Source organism: Rousettus aegyptiacus, unplaced genomic scaffold (genome assembly GCF_014176215.1).
Source record: "Rousettus aegyptiacus isolate mRouAeg1 unplaced genomic scaffold, mRouAeg1.p scaffold_m13_p_13, whole genome shotgun sequence".
NCBI classification, from domain to species: Eukaryota; Metazoa; Chordata; class Mammalia; order Chiroptera; family Pteropodidae; genus Rousettus; species Rousettus aegyptiacus.
The window spans coordinates 50,124,950-50,144,807 of record NW_023416288.1 but is presented as its reverse complement, the minus strand read 5'-3'; the positions used below and the strand labels follow the sequence as shown (position 1 = coordinate 50,144,807).

The 19,858-nt window shown below is 46.9% G+C and overlaps 1 protein-coding gene and 4 non-coding genes across 16 annotated transcripts; all 5 read right to left on the bottom strand.

The window, feature by feature from the left end:
- On the bottom strand, nt 1–19,346 carry LOC107500547. 12 transcript variants are annotated; one of them, XR_004954008.1, is made up of 8 exons: nt 19,112–19,344; nt 18,647–18,742; nt 16,412–16,509; nt 15,401–15,489; nt 10,558–10,687; nt 9,115–9,257; nt 3,510–5,972; nt 1–3,378 (listed from the first exon to the last, which is right to left on the bottom strand). XR_004954008.1 is itself a non-coding variant. In XM_036230726.1 (7 exons), the coding sequence occupies exon 7, from the start codon at nt 5,621–5,623 to the stop codon at nt 4,778–4,780; it is 846 nt and encodes a 281-aa protein (XP_036086619.1). In that variant the 5' UTR covers nt 5,624–5,972; nt 9,115–9,257; nt 10,558–10,687; nt 15,401–15,489; nt 16,412–16,509; nt 18,647–18,742; nt 19,112–19,344; the 3' UTR covers nt 1–4,777. The 12 variants fall into 12 exon arrangements, 8 of the variants coding, with proteins under 8 accessions (XP_036086619.1, XP_036086620.1, XP_036086622.1 ...); XR_004954009.1 differs by having other exon boundaries at nt 1–2,125; XR_001594552.2 differs by having other exon boundaries at nt 1–4,132; nt 19,112–19,324.
- Nucleotides 4,279–4,350, bottom strand: TRNAC-GCA. Its single transcript has one exon. It is a non-coding gene; the product is annotated as a tRNA-Cys (tRNA).
- On the bottom strand, nt 5,998–6,069 carry TRNAC-GCA. The gene has a single exon. It is a non-coding gene; the product is annotated as a tRNA-Cys (tRNA).
- TRNAC-GCA lies at nt 8,405–8,476 on the bottom strand. The gene has a single exon. It is a non-coding gene; the product is annotated as a tRNA-Cys (tRNA).
- On the bottom strand, nt 15,590–15,661 carry TRNAC-GCA. Its single transcript has one exon. It is a non-coding gene; the product is annotated as a tRNA-Cys (tRNA).
- Nucleotides 19,347–19,858: the final 512 nt, after the last annotated feature.

The window sequence follows — 19,858 nt, the reverse complement described above, 5'->3', positions numbered from 1 at the left end:
CATGGTTGAATTAATCTTTAATCTTTTATGCTGTCAAACCTAAAAAATTAACATTGATTCGTCATGTTCAAATGTCACATGTACCATATACGGTAGCATATTTAATAATTTCATTAGCCTTTTTGTACACAGAGAAATATAAATCAGAAAAAAAATATTTTAAGAATATTTTCTAAAAGAAATAAATATTTAGAATGTATAGCTTTGGCAAATCTCGACAGTTCTTTTTCTTCAACTGCTGAAAATGGTTATCAGTCTATAGTAATTATTTCTACAAGCTTTAAAATGTATTAGACTGCACAGATCCCAAATCATGAGGCACAGTCTTAGTAAAAGCATTCTTGTAAAGTTCGTGGTTTAGAGAACAAATGTATTTTGAGTGTCTCATTTTTATATAAACTTTCAATTTTTCATGCTCCCTCTATATTTTCAATCATGTCTCAATCAAACTTGATTTTTCATATCTGTTGTACATGAGTATTTTCTGTCCGTGTGGATTTTCGAGGTAGCCACATTGCCATTCTTTTTATTTATCCTCCTAGTAATGTGAAAAATAACCATATACGGCTTCTCTTTTTTAAGATTCACAGACTAAATGGAATTAAATAATTAAACATTAGTTTCTAAAGACTATTTTAGTGTTATGAATGTAATTACACCAAATAATTCGATAGTAATCAGAAATATCATATATTTAATGGTTTGAAAGTTCTCATTTATTACACAGAATCAACACCTTTCATAATCCTCAATAATCACTGTAGCATTTTACTTTTGCAATGTTAAAAATATAGTTACATACTCCAACTGACTGTTAGCATTTCAACATAGAAAGTACATCATCAAATTTTGCATCTCAGGTTACATCTAGAATTGAGAACACCTCAACTTAGAAGCAGCTATTCGGACATCAACAACATCTACGAATGACATGTCACATTTCTGTTACTGAAGACTGGCGCCCTAACGGGATCTGATAGGAATTTACCCAATCACACAGTCATCACCTATGTACAAGTCTAAGATGCCAGAAATGACACTGAGTGAACATTCACTATTCCACTTTGCAATGGCCAAGGCTGAAGCCAACATCTGAACAACAGGATTTGGCTACATACTGAGTCCGAAGCCAAAGGTCACTGCACTGCGAAGACCCGTGCTCCTGGTTCTCATCTAGGCATACCCGAAGACTTGGCCACTGTGCAGTGATCACGTTACTGTGATTGTAGATTAACCTTTCCAAGTGATTATCATCCACTTAGGCTGACATTATGGATGCTATTTTAAATTATTTAAATATTTTTATATTTATATGCTGTAACTGGGTCAGATTTATCTTGTTTTTACCACTGATGGCCGCTGAAATTCTCAGATTGATACATTTACTTATTCCTTTTGTCTTTCCCCATTGACTTTTGTTGTTTTTCTGTGCTTTTCCCCCATGTCCCTTGGCCTCAGACTGTGTAAGTATGTTGACAGGCATCTTTTTCTTCCTACCCAGAAGTCTCCTTGGCTCTCTTCTCTCAAGTCTTATTTACTCTCCTGGCCTGATCTGGTTCCTGTGTTATTTCCCTGCAGATGATTCAGCATAAAACAAAGCATATTGGGCAAAAATCATATAGAGTCAAAATGACCTTGAACATCTCTTAACTTGCTCCTGTAGCTCAGTATGGTTTTGTACAACTCTGCATAGCCATTCTTACACACGCTGTTTCAGATGTGGAAACTTGCCTGGTGTCACAAAGATGGCAGATGGTAGAGACGATATCCAAACTCAGGTCTTTCTCACTCTAAAATGCAACACTTCTCCACCGTGGCTGACTTCCTTGCGGGTTACAACTTCCCAAAGTCAGCCAGAAAATAAAGATGTTCAAAGTTGGTTCGGGATGACCTAAAGCTTGAGGCGAGATACTTCTGAGGCCACGTAGGGAAATATCTTCCGTCCTTAAGGAGAGCAGAGGGACTGACCTGGCGCGATGGTGTAGGAAGCTAAGCAGAATCTTATAAAAGTAGCCGCACCCATGCCTGTTCATGATTTCTTCTGAAAGCATGGAAGACACAGCCAGAGACTGAGCTGCCATTTCCACTCCAGGTGACGTCCAAGAGGCTCGCACCTTTCTGGTCCCTTGGGAATATCACGTGACCGTCAAGTAAAAGACATTGTAAACTCGGAAACTTAATTAGGCTGAAAGCTGTAATCACTCAAGAAAAAAACATGCACCCAACTTTGAAGACGCAGGAGCAGCTTTAGGAGAACCAGCCACTGGCCACAGCACAGTGGACATGTGGAACGAACATGTCACGCTCGCTGGCAGCAGGGGAAGGGAGAGCCCTGGAGAAACTCCAAGAGCCACTAAGGAGGTCCGTGAGCCCTCCAGACACGCAGTGGCTCGGAGGACGCACAAATACCACGAGTTAGAGGCCTAGAGTGAATTTCACTGTGATATAACAAAGGCCGTTGGAGGAGTACAACTGGATATTAAAATAATAAGGACCGCTCACTATAAGTTGGGAGAAATGGAGTTCAAGTGTTCTAAGCGGTTTGTGCTGCCCGGGAGGAGGGTGAAGTTATTGGTTAACCAACAGACTTTGAGAAATAACTACATATAGGGAGTTTTTAATATAACCCATAATATAGAAAATACAGCATTTATATTTTTTAAATCAGCAGGGGGAAATAATGGCATGATAAAAATCTCAAATAAAAATTCATGGGGAGAGAAAAACAAGTGATATAAATTGAAAACACAAAATAAGGGGACAATATGAATATAAATATATCAGCAATTACATGAAAGGTAAATAAATTAAATGCCCCAGATGAAAAGACAGATTGTCATATTGGGTTAAGACAACCAACCAACTGTATTCTGTTTACAAAAGTGACATCTAAAATGTAACCTTCATACCAAAACCCAACAAGGACAGTATAAAAAATGTACAGGCCAATCTCACTCTTAACATAGGTACGAAATTAAATAAATGATAATCTAACTGAATCTACAATATATACAATATGTGAAAATGATAGAACTTCATGACCAAGTTGGATTTATATATGGAATGCAAAGTGTGTTCCCTTTTACAAAAAGCAATAAATGTAATTCACCATGCTAATAATCTAAAGGAGAAAGATCATATGATTTTCTCAATAAATGCAAAAAAGGGAGTTCTGATCAATTTCCACATCTTTCCAAGATAATTTTTTTTGTGAACTAGAAGTAGAAGGAAAATTTCTTGATTTCACAAAGACCATTTTCAGAAAGTATAGTCCGCAACGTGTGCTCAGTGGTGAAATGCTGACAGCTTTTCATTTGAAATCGGAATGAGACCAGACAGCTCCTGTCAACACCTTTATCCAGCATGACACTGGAGGTCCTGGCCAGTACAATTAGGTGAAAAAAGGAAAAGATATAAGGATTAGAGAGGAGGAAATAAAACGTTCACATTTTTAGATGATGTGATCATACATACAGGGAATCTAAAAGAATCAACAAATGAATTACTACCGTTGATGCCTGTCTGGCAAGATGAGTAGCATGGAGCCCACATTCCCCGACCGCCCTCAGCTCCGCAAAACCGCAACCTGTAAAGCGATGCCCTAGAAATTTCCACCTGCAAATTTTAAGTCTAAGTTAGTCAATATCTTGAGCCTCCTCCCAATTTACACAAACACTTTAACTTGTATCACCGCACTCCTCATATATGATCGTTAACCAGTATTTTCATTGTCTTTTAAAAACTTAATAAATTAGACACTAATATTGTGTTACATGGTCAATAATTTTAGATCAGCTTCCATATCTTACAATTTCTTTGTTCGACTTTCCTTCTTGTATCTCAGACCTCCCATCTGGGATCATTTTTCTTTTCTCTAAAGTATATATTGGTAATTTTCTCTGGTGAGGGTCTCTTGGCAGTAAACTCAGCTTTCGTCTGTTCTTGAAGAACAGTTTGGCTGGGACAAGAACTCAGGGCTGACCCTCACTTCCTCTCAACACACGGGACATGTCGCTGCACTGTCTTCAGCTTCCTTACAGCTGTTGATAAGTCGGCCAGCAGCCCGACCACTGTTCCTGTGTAGGTGACCTCAGCCTTCTTTCTCTGGCGACCTTCAGAAGACGGTCCTCACCTGTGGCCAACAGATCAAAGTTCACAGTGGAGAGCAGGGGACTGGGCGAGGGGAGAGTGGGAAGGACAGAGCAGAGCTGCTCGGACTCGGAGACTGGATGCAGCAAGAGGAGAGGACGTTTGACCACCTCGGGTCACTAAAATGCTAGGGGGCACCCAGATTTGAACTGGGGACCTCTTGATCTGCAGTCAAATGCTCTGCCCCTGAGCTACACCCCTGGCTACAGCTGTGAGGCCCAGTAAACGCCCTCCCTGCGCAACCACACCCAGGGCTTCGGCCCAGACGCTGCTTCGCGTGGGCTGGCGGGGCAGCCAGACCTGCTCTACTGCGAACTAAGCTCCCAGCACTAGAGCAGGAGGTCCCCTCCTCCCCCAGCTCCGCCACCTCTGCACCGTCAGTCCCGAGGGGGGCAGCGAATGAGGAGCATCCCCCGGCAGATGGAGGATCGACTGTCACGTCTACCTGTGGGTTTCATGCTGAGCACCTGAAAACACCCTAGGGCCTGCTAGGCACACAGCACCGCAGAGCTAGAAGACACACTGACCTGGAACGGACGGGAGCTCCCTGCACACGGCCGCACCCTGGGGCGCAGGCCGACCACCCCCGCCCCCCGCCCGGGCCCCGGATCCCCACACCAGCAGCCCTCTAACTGCTGGTGACACCAGCCGTCTGAAGAAACAACTGAAGAAGTGGTGGCCTCTGGCCTGCGACTCCACCCTCCCGGGCTCGCTCTGGGATGCTGGGTGGGGACTCGGCACGCCGCCCTCCTCCTCTGCCAGGCGGCTTCCTGGTGGGTCCCGCCAGTAGGGCTCCAGAGGGACATGGACGCCTGGAGCAGGAAGACGCGCTTGTTCCTCCCTGCCTGCTCTGGGTTCCTGTCAGCGTCACCTGGCAGTGACGGCGCATTCCGGCAGCCATGGCGGTTGCCATGCTCAGTCGGGTGCTCAGAGGCCCGGCATGGTCACAGCTCTTGAGGGACACGGGCGCCTCCTCAGAGTTCCAAGTCGCCGGTGCACAGACACGCTCCCCAAGCTTGTAAGTTCTGCCACGTTTGTCCGCTTGCGTTTGTCCCCCAGCCCTGGAGTGGTGGCCGCGTCTACAGAAACTTCCTCCCTGAGACTCAGTCAGTCTTCCCTTTCCGCCCTTCAGTTCCAATTCCTGGTCGTTGTGGCTGAATTGTGTCCCCAAAAAGCTGTGTTGAAGTCCTAGCCCCAGTGTCCAGGAATGTATCCTTATTTGGAGAGGGTCGTCAGAGATGGAATTACTGAAGACGAGTGACCATGGGGAAGGTTGCCCCCTGACCCAATACGACTTGTGTCCTCGTGAGAGGAGGAGAGACACAGGGAGAAGATGCCACGTGAGGACGGGCAGACGAGCGACGCATCCACGAGACAAGGAGTGCCCGGACGGCCACACAGAGGAGCTGGAAGGAGGCGGGGAAGGACCCTCCTTTGGAGCTGTCAGAGAGCTTGGCCCTGCTGACACCCCCATTGCAGACTCTGGCCTCCAAACTGTTTATATCACCCATTTTGTGGTACTTTGCTACAGAGGATGTAGGAAACCGATGTGCTGGTTAACAATTATTCATGTTACGTTCTCTGTCAGGTTAACAGGTGCAGTTTTTGTCTCTGGACTGGACCCTGTGTGATACAGAAATTTGTCCCATAGGGGTCCCTGGAAACAGCCCTTCAAAAAGCCTATTGCAGATTGGTTTTGTCTTGTCCTTGGTCTTCAGGTCAATGCCAAGAGGTGCCTGACTGCATCCTGAATCAGAAAGGATGGCCGTAAGGGAGCTGTTTCATGAAGTCTAGCCACCTCCTCTCAGGGGACTAAGTATCATCTGGGAGGAAAAACAGAGGTTCCAAAGGGGGCACCTGGATTTGAACCAGGGACCTCTTGATCTGCAGTCAAATGCTCTACCCCTGAGCTATACCCCCACACCTACCTATAATCCTTAATTGCACCTCTTGAACTATGCGCCTGACTAATGTTGACATCTTTTCAAGTGCTTACATTCCATCTGCATATCCTCTCTGGTAAAAGTCTGTTCACGTGTTTTGCCCATTTTCTAAGTAGACTTGTTGAATTCAGACAGCTCTTTATATATTCTAGATTCAAGCCAGCATTTTAAATCCTTTACATTCACAGCGAGTATCCATAATTCTTTGTTTTTTGCAAATGAACAGGAGCACTGCGATGAACATCTCTCTCTTAGTCTCCTGGTGCACTTATGCTAGAATTTCTCAAGGGGATACACCCAGAAATGAAATTCCTGAATTGTATTCACGCTTTTTAGTATTATAGTTATATGTGACTTTTGCATTGACTTTATTATGTTTATTACCAAGAATTTCTCCATAGTGAGTGTACCAATTATATTCCCATTGTGAGCAAACGAAAGTACCATTTTCCCTCAGTGACTCTTGATCTGGTTAAACCTCAATGGGTCCTAACTTTTGGGAGGGGAAGAAAATGGTACCTCTTTATTGTTTTAATTAACTTTTTGCTTCCCTGTTTGTCATAAAAAATAACCTCTTCTGTGACTTGCTTATTATGTCTTTGTCCATTTTTCTGTTGGGTTAACTATTTTTTTCTGATTGCTCTATACGAATTCTTATTTTTAAAATAATTTAAAATTCTTAATTGTGGTAAAAACACATAACAAAATATACCATCTTAACCAGTTTTAGGTAGACAGTTCAATAGTGTTTAGTACATTCATATTATTACGCAACAGAACTTTTTCATTTTGGTTATATTTTGGTACAAATCCATTCTCTATCACATGTGTTACAAAATTCAGAGACTCTTGTTTATAAACTTTCTGTCATATGGAAATTTAAATTTTAATATAACCAAATTTATTTTTTGTAGTTTGTGACTTGGGGGTTGTGTTTCAGAAATCCTTCTATGGGTCGTGTGTGTGTGTGTGTGTGTGTGTGTGTGTGTGTGTGTGTGTATCAGACTGAATGTGTGTGTGTTCCCCCCCCGCCCATTAATATGTTGAAACCTAATCCCTAATGTGATGGCATCTGGAGGCAGGGCCATTGGTAGGTGATTAGGTCATGAGAGAGAAACCCTCATGAATGAGATCAGTGCCCTTATAAAACAGGCCCCAAAGAGCTCTTGTCCCTTCTGCCCATGAGTGCACAGCAAGAAGCCAGCTGTCTATGAACCAGGAAGCAGGTCCTCACCAGACACACAGTGTACCGGCACCTTGATTTTGGATGTTCCGACCGCCAGACTGTGAGACATAAATTTCTGCTCTTTATAAGCCACCCAGCCTACGGTATTCCATTTTTTTTTGTAAAAAAAAATGATGAACGACAGCCAGTATCTAGGGTCGCCAGGCTGCATTACTCTACAGGACTATGTAACCGGTGGCGCTGTGTGACACACCACCTGTGTGACTGCGCGCAGCTGCCCTGGGAAGACCCACCCTCTCTCCAGCGTAGCTTCTGTGAAGACCTATCCCATAAGTGACTGCCGTTTTTCAGAGCTAATAAAATATTTTCCTCAGCTGATGAATCGGTAGGTTCTCACTTCTGTCTCATCACCTGGAAGCCAGGACAAGCTTTGTTTTCAGCAGCAGTAGCTGCTCGCAACCAGGGCCCTTGGGGACAATTATTTGCCTCCTCTCCTAAACGTTCAGTCCCTGCCTTCTCTTTTTCCTCCATTTTTTAAAATTGTGATAAAGTACACGCGACATAAAATATATCATCTTAACCATTTTAAGTGTATTTTCATTTCATTAAGTGTAATACCATTTTTCAGTAGTTTTAAGTACATTCATAATGTGCAACCATCTGCCTCCAGATCTTTTTCATTTCCCCAGATTGAAACTCTGTCCCGCATTGATCAATAACTCCTCACCCACCTCCAGCCCTTGGCACCCATCATCCTTTCTGTCCCTATGATTTTGACGGCCTCATATAAGTCACCCCTTGACTTTTTTATACTTCTTTGACTGGTTGGACTTTTATGGCAAGCTGCCTCAGATCCTATTTCTTTGACGCAAGCTTGTTATAAACAAATAAAAGCAGGACGGTAATAATTTGGCATCAGGGAAACAGAGAGAAAGCCTGGAACAGACTTCCTCCATCCCTCCAGCAAATGAATATGGCTGAGCAGGTAAAAAGGAAACACATGAGAAATGTCACAAGTGGGACCCTTCCGTCTCTACCACTTGTTGGAAATTTGGATTCCATGAAGTTGGGCCTGCAGGATAACAAGGAGCTATACTTCCACAGGAGTAAAAGAGTCCAACGACATAGGGGGCACCTGGATTTGAACCAGGGACCTCTTGATCTGCAGTCAAATGCTCTACCCCTGAGCTATACCCCCAGCTGTCATACTGTCTCCGTAAGATACTTTCATAACTGCAATCTTTATTACCAAGCTCTGCTCTCACCATCACGTCTCCCTGAGGAGCTGCCTCAACTGCTGCTCTGGGCACCCACCTCCACACCTGTCAGAAGCTGCTCCCTTTCCTCAGGCTCTGCACACCTATGTTCACCTGAACATCTTTTCCCAGAGGAGTTCTCACCCCCTCCTTTATTTACTACTACTACTACTACTGGTACAGAAAGAATGCTACCCATTCTCTTAATATCTAAGATGCTTTCTTTCCTCTTTTTCCATCTCCAACTCTGTTTTGGTTTCCTTTCCCAGGGACCAAAGCCTGGGACCTATCAACAGCTCTCAGCAGCTTGGCTTACTCTAGGGCATGTACCTGGCCAAGAAAGCTGCAGCCCCACCTTCTCAGAGAAAGAGAGTGGGCAAGGACGAACCCAGGTGTCAGCAGAGCTAGAGGGCCCAGCCTGGGCAGCACGGCTACCTGTTCTGGGCTCTGCAGGCGTACACTTCCTCATACTGAGCCGTCATGGCATTCGTTGGAGCCTCTCCGAGTTATGCTGCACTATACTATTAGATAAGATTTTCTATTATCGAATTTCGATTGTTCTGCAGTGAGATTGGCCTACCCTGATAGAGGACGACGATTCTTTGGTGCAGGGTGTCCGAGTAGCTGAGCCCTCTGGTGGAACCTCCATACAAGCTCTTGGGGTCCATTTGTCGGAGAACGTAGGCTCGACACACGGGGTGCTGCATGGGGCAGTTTGCCTTTCTTTAATTAAAAAAAAAAAAAAAAAAGTGCTGGCAAGTGGAAGATTTCTTCCAGGATATAAACAACACTTTGACGAACGTGACCATACTGTTTGCCCAGTCTCAGATCATTCCCCTAGGACTGATCCCTGAAAGTGAAAATCTCAGGCTCCAAGGACGTGGCTTAGGACGGGGGCCTCGGACAAGGGACCCTCCACAGTAAGCCAATCCCGGTGGTTCACACGTGCTCACTCCTTCTCCCCCTCCCCACACGGTCCTGCGTGACGACAACAGTCACTCTGTTCCTCAACAGAGTGGTAATGAGCAGCTTCAGAAAAGCGTCCCGAAATCCTGAACTGGCAGAACCATCAAGGTTTGGACCTCGGCTCTCAGCCTCTGAAAGTGCAGATGCAACCAGATTGGACCTGGCTCTCAAGACCTCCCTAATCAGACTCTCAAAGATGGATAGCAATAAGCAGGAATGCCCTCCAGGTTACCTGGGAAACCAAATTAGCCGTCAGAAGGTTGCTTAGTGAGGCTGCAAATGGAATTCATCGCTCTTCAGAGTATTTCCTCAGGGAAAAGTTTTATGAATTATTCCCGGTCCAAAGAACTGTCCCTTCTCAGGAGACCAGAACACTGTCATCCACCAAGCCAGGACTCTCACTGTCCTGACTCACCCCTCCCAGATCACCGGGTCCTATCCACCCATCTCCTGAACACGTGCATCCCTTCTCCCCGCAGAGAGTGTCTCAGCTCTGGGATCTGCCACGTGAGCACAAATCTTAGTCCACCGACCGAGAGGTAGCAGATATGGAAGCTAATTTTTCTACAAAACAACTTGATCTCTGTTGTGTGTTCCATCTTGTGAGTGACTCGGGCCTGGGGTCCCCCACACTCTCCCCCATGTTGCGGCTGGGCTCTGAGGGGGCTTGCAGGAGACCGCCGCGTGGAGTGGGTGGGCGTCTGGTCCTCTCCATCATCTCGATCGCGTTGTGAGTGTGGGGACCTTCCAGTCCCATGCTGGTGCCTGCTACAGTGCTGGCATGTCCCATGTGGCTCTGCCATGCGGGGACAGTTTTCTGCTCTGGGGCCAATCTTTATTTCCTGAATCCCCCAGCACCCAGACGGGTGGAATTTGAAAGCTGAGCACCAACAGCTTGCATTCTATGGGGTCATCCCTTCCCCGTGGTGTGGAAGGCATAAAGCCCAGCTGGCTATCAGGGGAGGGCTGGATGGGAGCCGCAGGGGGCAGGAAACCTTGGTGACCATCTCCGTTATGATGCAGCATGCCGGAACTGTAGGACGACTCAGTTCCTTACCTGGTCTCTCCATCTCCCGTCCGTGACCCCAACACTCTCTATCATTCCAAGGGGGCTCTAGCAGGGACCTTCCTGTGACTCAGCACAAGATGCCTCCATGATATTTCTCCTCTGTGTCTTTATACCAACCCTAGGAGAGAGGTACGATTATTATCCCCAATTACAGATAAAGAAACTAAAGCTTTAAACTAAAGCTTAAAGTCAGTAGCCCAGGGTGTCTAACTCCAGAACTAAAACTCGTGACCACATTGCAAGGATTCTTGCTAAAACACAGATTGAACTGGGTCTCTGCGTGGCAAGATAAAACATCAGCCGATTCTTTTCTGACCGATTTCCCTTCTAAAATATTCGGGAGCTAGGAGCGCATCATGCATTGCTTTAGGCTCTTGGGTTATGACATGGTTAATTAGGTCGCAGCTCACTCTTACTGACATTCCTCTGAAGAAGTCACTGTGCGTGCTCCTGCTCACAAATGCGTCTCTCTGGGTCCCTTCTGAAGGCCACTCCCACCCGCTGCACGCTGATTCCAGTTTTACTTTTCGCGGGGTGACAGTATCTTCAAGTGGCAGGAGTATCGCCCTCCCAAACACGAGAGTGTGGGAGCGTCCTCGGAGACGCTGGAGGTAAGTGAGCCCTCTGCCCCCTAATCCTTGGGTAAGAGGGGCCAGGAAGCCAGTCCCTGAGGCTGGAGACCACTGGCCTGACAGCGGAACAGCTGGCGCCCGTCCCTCGTCGCCGAGCCCCGGGTGGCTAGTGACGCTGGTGACGCTGCTAGGGCACCAGAGCCATAGCGACTGGTTCTATGGCTGCGTTTCTGTCTCTCCTCGCTTTCCGGCCAAGTTCTTTTTGAAAATGTCAGCCTGTCTCCATGGTGCTAAGACCAATAAAGAAAAGTTTTCCTCCCTCACACACCAGCTCGGTTAATCAATATAAGATGCAAAACCAAATCAGAACCAGAAAACGAAAACGGTGTTTTTCTTAATTGGGGAGCATAGTTTCCTTCCATTGTCTATAAAAATATTTATCTATGAGAAGGGAATTTTTTTTTTTTTTACTTTTATTATGGGAAATCTCAAATATATAAAAAAAGTAGTGGTGTCTATCATCTCGTGTATTGGTCAGGATTCTTTGGAACACAGAACCAATTATACATATATGTGATTTTATATAACTGACTGTGTAATTTATATAACCAATTATATATAAATTCATATAACTACATATGACTTTTATACAACCAATTATACATATGTATATAATTAACTATACAACTAAATCCATATGGAGAGAGCGAGAGGGAGGGAGAGAGACTGACTTATTTGTTCTAGGGAGTAGTTTCACGTGATCATGGAGGCCGAGATGTCCCCTGAACTGCCATCTTGGCCAGGTTACAGACCCGAGAAGGCTGGTGTGTAGTTCTAGTCAGAGCCTGGAGGCCTGAGAACCAGAGAGCTGATGGTGTAAACGCTAGTCCGAGGCAGGAGAAGACCAGTGTCTGAGCTCGAGTAGACAGGCAGAGAGCGAATCCTCCCTTCCTCTGCCTTTCTGCTCGGTCCAGGCCCTCGGTGAACTGGACAACACCCAGCAGCACCGGGGAGGGCCGTCTGCTTTACTTAGATTTTACCGAGTCAAGCACTTATCTCATCTAGAAATGCCCTTACAAACATACCCAAAAGAGTTTAACCAGATATCTGTGTGCCCTATGACTATAAAATTCACCATCATCGTCAGTTTTAACAATTTTCAACATGGCTAAACTTGCTATATCTAGAGGCTTGATCAAATTCAGGTTCGATTTTTTGGTAAGAAGACATCACTGTAAATACCGTGTTCTTCCTTTGTATAAGGATGCTCACGTCTCCCGGTTTCTCTTTCTGTGAAATTAAGATTAACCAGTGTATTGAGGTGCTGTTAACCTCATAATAAATATCTTCATCAAATACTCATCTCACAGTTTGAGCAGGTGTTGCTGACACCTCTTCACATCTGTTTTTTTCATTAGGATTTGTAAATGGTTTTATTCTAATTCTCTACCTCTATTAGCTCACATTTTGTTAGTAGGGAAGAAATTCCTTCATCAACTATTTGGTTCTGTTGGAATATAGTTAATATAGAAGGTGTAGAACAAATACTTGATTCTTTCCTTTTATTTATGAGTTTTCCAAATACTACATTAATGCCTCAGCAACCTTCAAATTTGACCAGTAAGGGCTTTTAAAACGATACATCATAATGAATGAATGGATTTTTTTAATGCCTGTTTTACGCATTTCAATCAATTATACTCATTTTTCTTTTTGATCCTCAAATTGTCTCACCTTAGGCTCCTATGATCATTTAACACGACTCAAGTGGTCTTTGGGAGTTCCCTTGTTTCCTGTATGATGTGAGTGTGTTGGAGCAAGCAAAATGAAATTGCCAGGTGGGGTGGGCTGCCTTTAAGTCGGTACCCAGCGCAGTCGGAGACTGACAGGTACTCGCCTGTAGGTGGAGAGAGGTGGGCCTCACGGGAGAAGTGCTGGCTGGAGCCTCCAGGACAGAAAGGACAGGTCCCGGTCCTGGAGGAGGCCAACTCCCAGTAGAGTGTGTGCGGGAGGACTCCTGCTGAGCCCAGAAGTGCTGGGGGAAGGTCCTGGGCTGGGCCCTGCGGGAGGGGCCCTGAGGAATGTGCTGGCCCGACATGGCCCTGGCCGACCTGGACAAGGAGTGGCCCTCAGCGCACATCGCACACCGCCCAGACTCAAGTTTCCAGGAAAGCACGGCAAAATGGAGAAACACAGACCAAACAGACCCGTGTTCTTGGCGGGTGCGGCCTCATTTAATTTGATTATTTTTAAATTTTCAATTGTATTTTTAAAAGAAAGATACCGAACTCAGAGAATTCACATGATACAATGTTCAAAAGGCACAAAAAGTATCCATTTGGAGGCAACTGTCCCTCACTAGGTAAAAGGGTAAATAAATTGTGACGCATACAGACAATGGATTACTACTCTGCCCTGAAAAGAGATGAGCTAACAAGCCATGAAAAGACACGGAGGAATCTTACATGCATATTATTAAGGGAAAGAAGCCAATGCGAAAGGGTTACATGTTGTGTGGCATTCTGGAATGGGCCACTAGATGACATTCTAGAAAAGGCAAAACTATGGAGACAGTAAAAAGATCAGCGGCTGCCCGGGGTTCGGGGGTCGGGGGAGATAAACGGGCAGAACACAGAGGATTCTTTAGGGCAGTGAAAATGCTCTTTCCGGTACCATAATGGTGAACACATGTCATCGTACATTTGTCTAAACCCATGGAGCATACAACAGCAGCAAGACTGCAGGCCAATGTCGGCTATGCATTTTGGGTGATGATGACGTGTCATGTGGGTTCACACTGTAACAGAGGTACCAGTGGTGGGGGGTGTTGACAAGGGGACAGGTCGGGCGTGTGTCGGGGCAGGGGGCATATGGGAGAGCTCTGTGCCTTCCTCTCAATTTTGCTATAAATGCAAAACAGAACAATTATCTTAAGAATAAATAAATTTAAAAAGTAAAATGAATTAAAAAAAGTATGCAGTGAAAATTCTCCCTCTCGGCCAAAAAAGGCCCCGCTGGAGGACACCCTGGCGGGTCGACAGTAACACAAGCAGCAGCGTAACATACGTGCTGAACCGCCTCTTGCTTTTCTACATCTATTTTAATTCTGTGTAAGCAAAGGTAGAATGCAGAACCGCGGTCCCAAAGTTAAGGGAGGGGATACAGACCACTCAGAGTCCCCTGCACCGCGGGGGATGCACTGATCGCCAGGACACCCAGACAGGTGAACGGAGATCTGGGATGACTACAGAGGACACCCAGATGTGAGCCAGAGGCCCGGAGGACACCCAGATGTGAGCCGGAGGCCCGCTGACGTGCAGTCAAGCGCTTCGCCGCCGAGCTACGCCCCTTGCTGGACCAAGTAGGCCTCCTTGGGGCTTCTCAGTTGGGGAGCCACACCCAAGACACCCGTAATAACTATAAGACTTAATAGTTACTGCACACTTATAATGTGCTTCATACATATGATCTCAAAAACGATCGGTCGTGGTACTCTCTCGATCACCACCACAATGTACAATGACATGTGTTCACCCTTATGGGGGACGGCGACACAGGGAACTGAAGCAACTTGGTCCAAATCACAAAAAATAAGTGACAGAATCAAGGGTTAAATGACCACCACTTCATCCCGCCTGGACACAGCTGTCACGTGAGGATGCGGCCACAGGGCCAACCTTTGTCCACGCCCGGTGACAACCAGCGGGCCCTCTTCCCCTACCTCCCTGCAAACTCTCTCCCTTTGTACAACAGGGTTGCCCAGAAAAGCAGAGAGGGACCTAACCCAGTGCCTTGAGAGGACTCGACAGAAACTTCTGGAAGTCAGATCGCTTGAAATGAGGTTTTCTAAATTCGTAAATTAATTAGCTTTTGTATGAATAATGCACAAAATTGAAAATGTACAAAACAGCGTACAGAGAAAAATTAAGGTTCCATTATAATTGTGGCGATCATTTTGCCATATGTACATATTACTGTACACCTTAAACTTCTAAATGTTACATGGCAAAGACACCACAGCAAAATGAAAAAAATTTTAATAAAAATATATGAATTAAAAAGAAATCACTTAAGCCGAGTTACCATCCATCACCAAACATAATTACAACTTTTTCTCTTGTGATGAGAACTTTGACGATCTACTCTCTAAGCAACTTTCAAATACTCAACATGGTACTAACTATAGTCACCATGATGTATGTCACATCCCAGGGCTTATTTATCTCACATCTGCCTTGGTTTCCTAGGATGACACGTACCTTGCAGGCTTCCTGTGAGGATGAAATAAGAAGGTGAAGACATCTCTCCAGAGGGGACAGAGCTGAGAAGTGAGAGCAAGCTGTGGTGCCTAAGGAGAGAGGCAGGTGGTCTTATTTTCAGTCCAAAGGAGATGCTGTATCTATGGACATCAGGTAGGAGCTGGAAAACCTCTAAAAGACTACCCTTGAAGGGGGCACCTGGATTTGAACCAGGGACCTCTTGATCTGCAGTCAAATGCTCTACCCCTGAGCTATACCCCCAAGCTTGAGGAACTCTTCACTCATAACTTTATATGCACATGGCCACACCCAGTTGCCCTATAAACAAGTGTAGTTTTTGGATCCTTGGTTTCATGTCCCATTGTCACTTCAAACTGGCCTTTCTGCTCTGAACCCCAACCCACGTTTTCCCCCCAGGTTTGGTGAACTGATTTGGTCACGATCTTTTGCCCACAGCTGGAGAGAGCAGGGGTCCAGGGAGCCAGCCTCTCCTTTCCTAGCGGAGAAAACCCAGGCCACCTGGAGCCCTTGCACGACACCAAGCTCCAGGCCAGCCTGTTCGCTCCGCCAGTCGCCCTCCATCTTTCCTTTATCCGCCCATCTTTCCTTTTGCTCTCTCCTCTTTAACTCGCCACCTGTCTTTCCTCCCCCCACTACGTCACTCACAGCCTCCTCCCCACCGTCTTCCCTCTCCAAGCCACCCAGGCCTCTTAGTCCTTTATCTAATTCGAGTGTTGTCTTTTTCAAACTAACTCCTTACCTGAGATGTCAATGGAAGACAGACCTAGCAAGTAAAAGGTGGACCATTGACTTCCGAAAACGGAATAGATGATGGGAGCTAAGACAACTGAAAATAACAGGAGCCACACTGGAGGTCTCATTCTAGGACATCTCAGAAAGTCCGCTGAAACACAAGACTGAAAACAGCGCCAGGACAGAACACCTGGAAGCCAGACCTGGGAGGACACCACAGGACACACCATGATCTAATACAAGATCATGGCGACCTACCTGTTCAGCTGCCCCTTCCGCCCACCTGATGACATCACACTTCCTCTCGCAGATACGCTTAAATGTGTACTGGTTACTCCATGGCAGAAAGACGAGGACTGGAAAATAAACAGGGGGATCATGGGAGACGTTTTCTTTATACTCTACTGTACTTTCCAAATAGTTTGCGTAAAATGTATTATTCTCAAAATATCACAAATTTAAGCATATTCCCTTCCAGTAACTGCAAGCAGTATCATTTCTTATTTACGTAATTAATAATTGCTTTAAGACAAAAAGGATCAATGGAATGCTAACTGGAGAAACATGCATTATAATTTACACTTAACTCATTCAAGCTTTTATAGGAATCATCATTATTTCCATTGTGCGGAGGAGGACACAGCCTCATAGCTTCATTAGCCATCTGGTCCCCCTCCATGTCAGGATGCGTGCCAATCTAAGCTATTAATAATGGCTCAGTGTTTACTATGTTGAGTGTTTACTATGTTGAAGGCACCGCATGTACATCTCCCATTTAATCCTCCCAAGAACTCTCTGATGCAGGTAAAATTGTTATCTCCCATGAAGTAGCTAAGATTACCCCCATTTTACAGATGAAGAAACAGAGGCTAAGAGGGGTTAAGTAACTTTCATTCGGTCATTCAACAAACAGTAAGCACCCACGGCATCCCAAATTCTAGTCTAGGCACTGAGGGCTCAGCAGTGAACAAGGCAAACACACAAGGTCCCTGATGGGACTTCGTGGAGCTTCTATTCTGAAAGGTGTAAAGTGACAGACAAGCAAACAAATATGTGAGCGAGATCATCGCAGATACTGAACGCACTATAGGAAAATAAAGCAAGGTGATGTGATGGACAACAGTGAGGGCGAGATGGGGGTGATCGGGGAAGTGACAACCCGAGCTGAAGTTCAATAAGCCAGTGTGGAAAAATTTGGATGCAGAGCCTTCCAGGCTGTGGGTAGGACTGCCAAGGCCCTAATGCAGGAACTAGCTTGACAGGAGCATCAAGGAGGGTGCACAGTGCCGGTTGGCTGCAGCACAGGGACAGAGGAGGACAGACCTGAGGAGTGGTCGGGAGGTGTTTTATTTCATGTCCCCCTAGGGGAGGATGGAGCCTGGACTGAGTGCAGACCTGTCCCCTCCTGTGCACGGGGACCCCCCCCCCCACACCCCAACCTTCCTGATAGGCTCACTTCTGTGGCCTGGCCTATCGTGACAGGCTTCCCGAGTCAGTCTGTAAGCCTTTAGCCACAAATTTAGGTTTGTTATTGTTCATCCAGTCAACCTGGTTTCTGCCCTTGGGAAGGCGACTTTCTAGTGGACGTGGCACACATGAGTTGTGACACGGTCACTCAGGTACTTCTTCAATCACCATTGTGATGCGTTGAACGCCCACAGAACAGGGCAGGGTGACCCTAGTCTGTGGGGTTCAGAAGCAGTGACGTTGCAGGAGGAAGGGAAGTTGCTTAGGATGAGGGGCCCAGGAGGCCCAGGCAGTATGGGGGGCACCTCAGCGGGACTGCAGAGAGGTGAGGGGTGTGGAGTCAGGGAGACAGCCTCTTGTGGGTTGAATAGGGTCTTCCCCAAATTCATGTCCTTCCAGGAACCTCAGAATGTCACCTTACTTGGAAATAGGATCGCTGCAGATGTAAGTAGTTAAGATGAAGTCATACCGGAGTAGGTGGGTCCCTAATGCAACGACTGTTGTCCTTATACGAGACACAGAGATAGAGACACACAAGAACATGATGGAGGCGGATATCAGAGTGATACGTCTATAAGCCAAAAGATACCAAAGATTGCTGGCCACCACCAAAAGCTCCGTGAGGCGCAGAACAGATTCTCCCCGAGAGCCTCTAGTGAGAACTGTGACAGCACCTTGATTTGGGACTTCTAGCCAATAAATTCCTGTAGTACAAGGCCACCCAGTTTGTGGTTCCCTGTGACTGCAGCCCTAGGAAACTAATAAACTAATACACAGCCCAAAATAGGGCTGGAGAGGCAGGCGGGGCCTCCTGGGCCTGAGGAGGTTCTGGATTTTACCCAAAGAGCAACGGGGATCACTACCATATGGGTAATAAGCAAGAGGGCCATGATCAAACGTGCACTTTCAAAGACTTCCTTCCTGCTGCCTCGTGTCCCCAAAGCATTGAAATCCATTGAGAGTCAGGACCCACAATAAGGCCCAGGCCACCGTTCCAATGCCACTGCCCGCTTAACCATTACTCACACTGAACTCGAGGTGTTCCTCAGACTCCGTCCCAACCCCCACCTCAGGAGACCGCCTTCCCAGTTCGCACCTCTTCCTGCAGGTACCACCTACTTCCTGCAGAAAACAAGCGTGACCTGGTAGACTTCCAGGAGACCGGTTTGGCCACATACATCGAAAAAAGCCTTTTAAAAAAATCCATACTCTCTGACGGGGGTTAATTCCACCTCTTGGAAATTACCAAATATTCGATAATGTTTTAAGAACCAAAAACAGCCCGGCCCCTCAGCAGAGCATTTCTCAAGGTTCATCCACTTCTACATGGTTTACATACATCTGCCACTAGCTTAACTGACCTGAACTTCAGAAAAGCGGGCAGCATGAAATGCTGCCGGGGAAAGGGTTTTCATAAACCCTGACGCTCGGGCAAACTCCGGGGCCGCCCCCTCCTCCTTGGTCCCCGCGCCCGCGGGATTCCCTTTGTACCCTTCAAACCGCGGCTCGGCGGGGCGGGGCACGTCTCCGCTCGGCCGCACCCTGAGGCCTGTCCTTTGTTTTTGCACCACCAGGTCCCCAGCCCCGGATTTGCACAATGCACGGGCCCCACCGGAGCTCGCGGGATTGGGCCGCGCCGGCCGTGCGAGGAAGCAAGAAAACACTGAAGGGAGGGCGGGTCCGCGGGGGGGCGGCGGTGGGGGTGCAGCACCGCTCCGCGCCTGCCCGGAGAAAGGGCCGCCGCTCGGCCCACCCGGGGGGTTCGCGGACCGCCCCTTCCTGAGCGCGCGACCGCGGCCCGGCGCCACCACCGAGAGGCCGCATTCCTAGAGCGGCCGCGGGCGGCCAGGTGCGGCGCGGGCCTCCCGGCCTCCGGGCTTCCCGGCTTCGGCCGGCAGGGGGCAGCACGGCCCGGCCGCCCCACGTGGCGAGGGCGCGCGCAGCGGTCCCCAGGCGGGCTGCTGGGCCGGGGCGCGCTCGGCGTGTTCTGCGGATTGGCGAGTGCAAGGCCCTAGCCGAGGAATTCAAAAAATCCAAGTGATTGAATTTACAAAATACATATACATTTATTTAAGATACAAGTCTATGGAAATATATTTTTAAATGAAAACATATGTAGTGGTTTTATCAGTCCCTGGCTCCATCGTCCAGCAGCATCGCGTGCAGCGCCCCTGGGAGACAGGCACTGTACGTCACCATTTCACAGGTGCTCACTTGGGCCCAGGCTTTGAGCGGATC

Excerpts from the sequence above, each read along its gene's own strand:
- LOC107500547 (XM_036230731.1), bottom strand. The coding sequence starts at position 5,623 with ATGGGGGTGTCAGCAGGGCCAAGCTCTCTGACAGCTCCAAAGGAGGGT.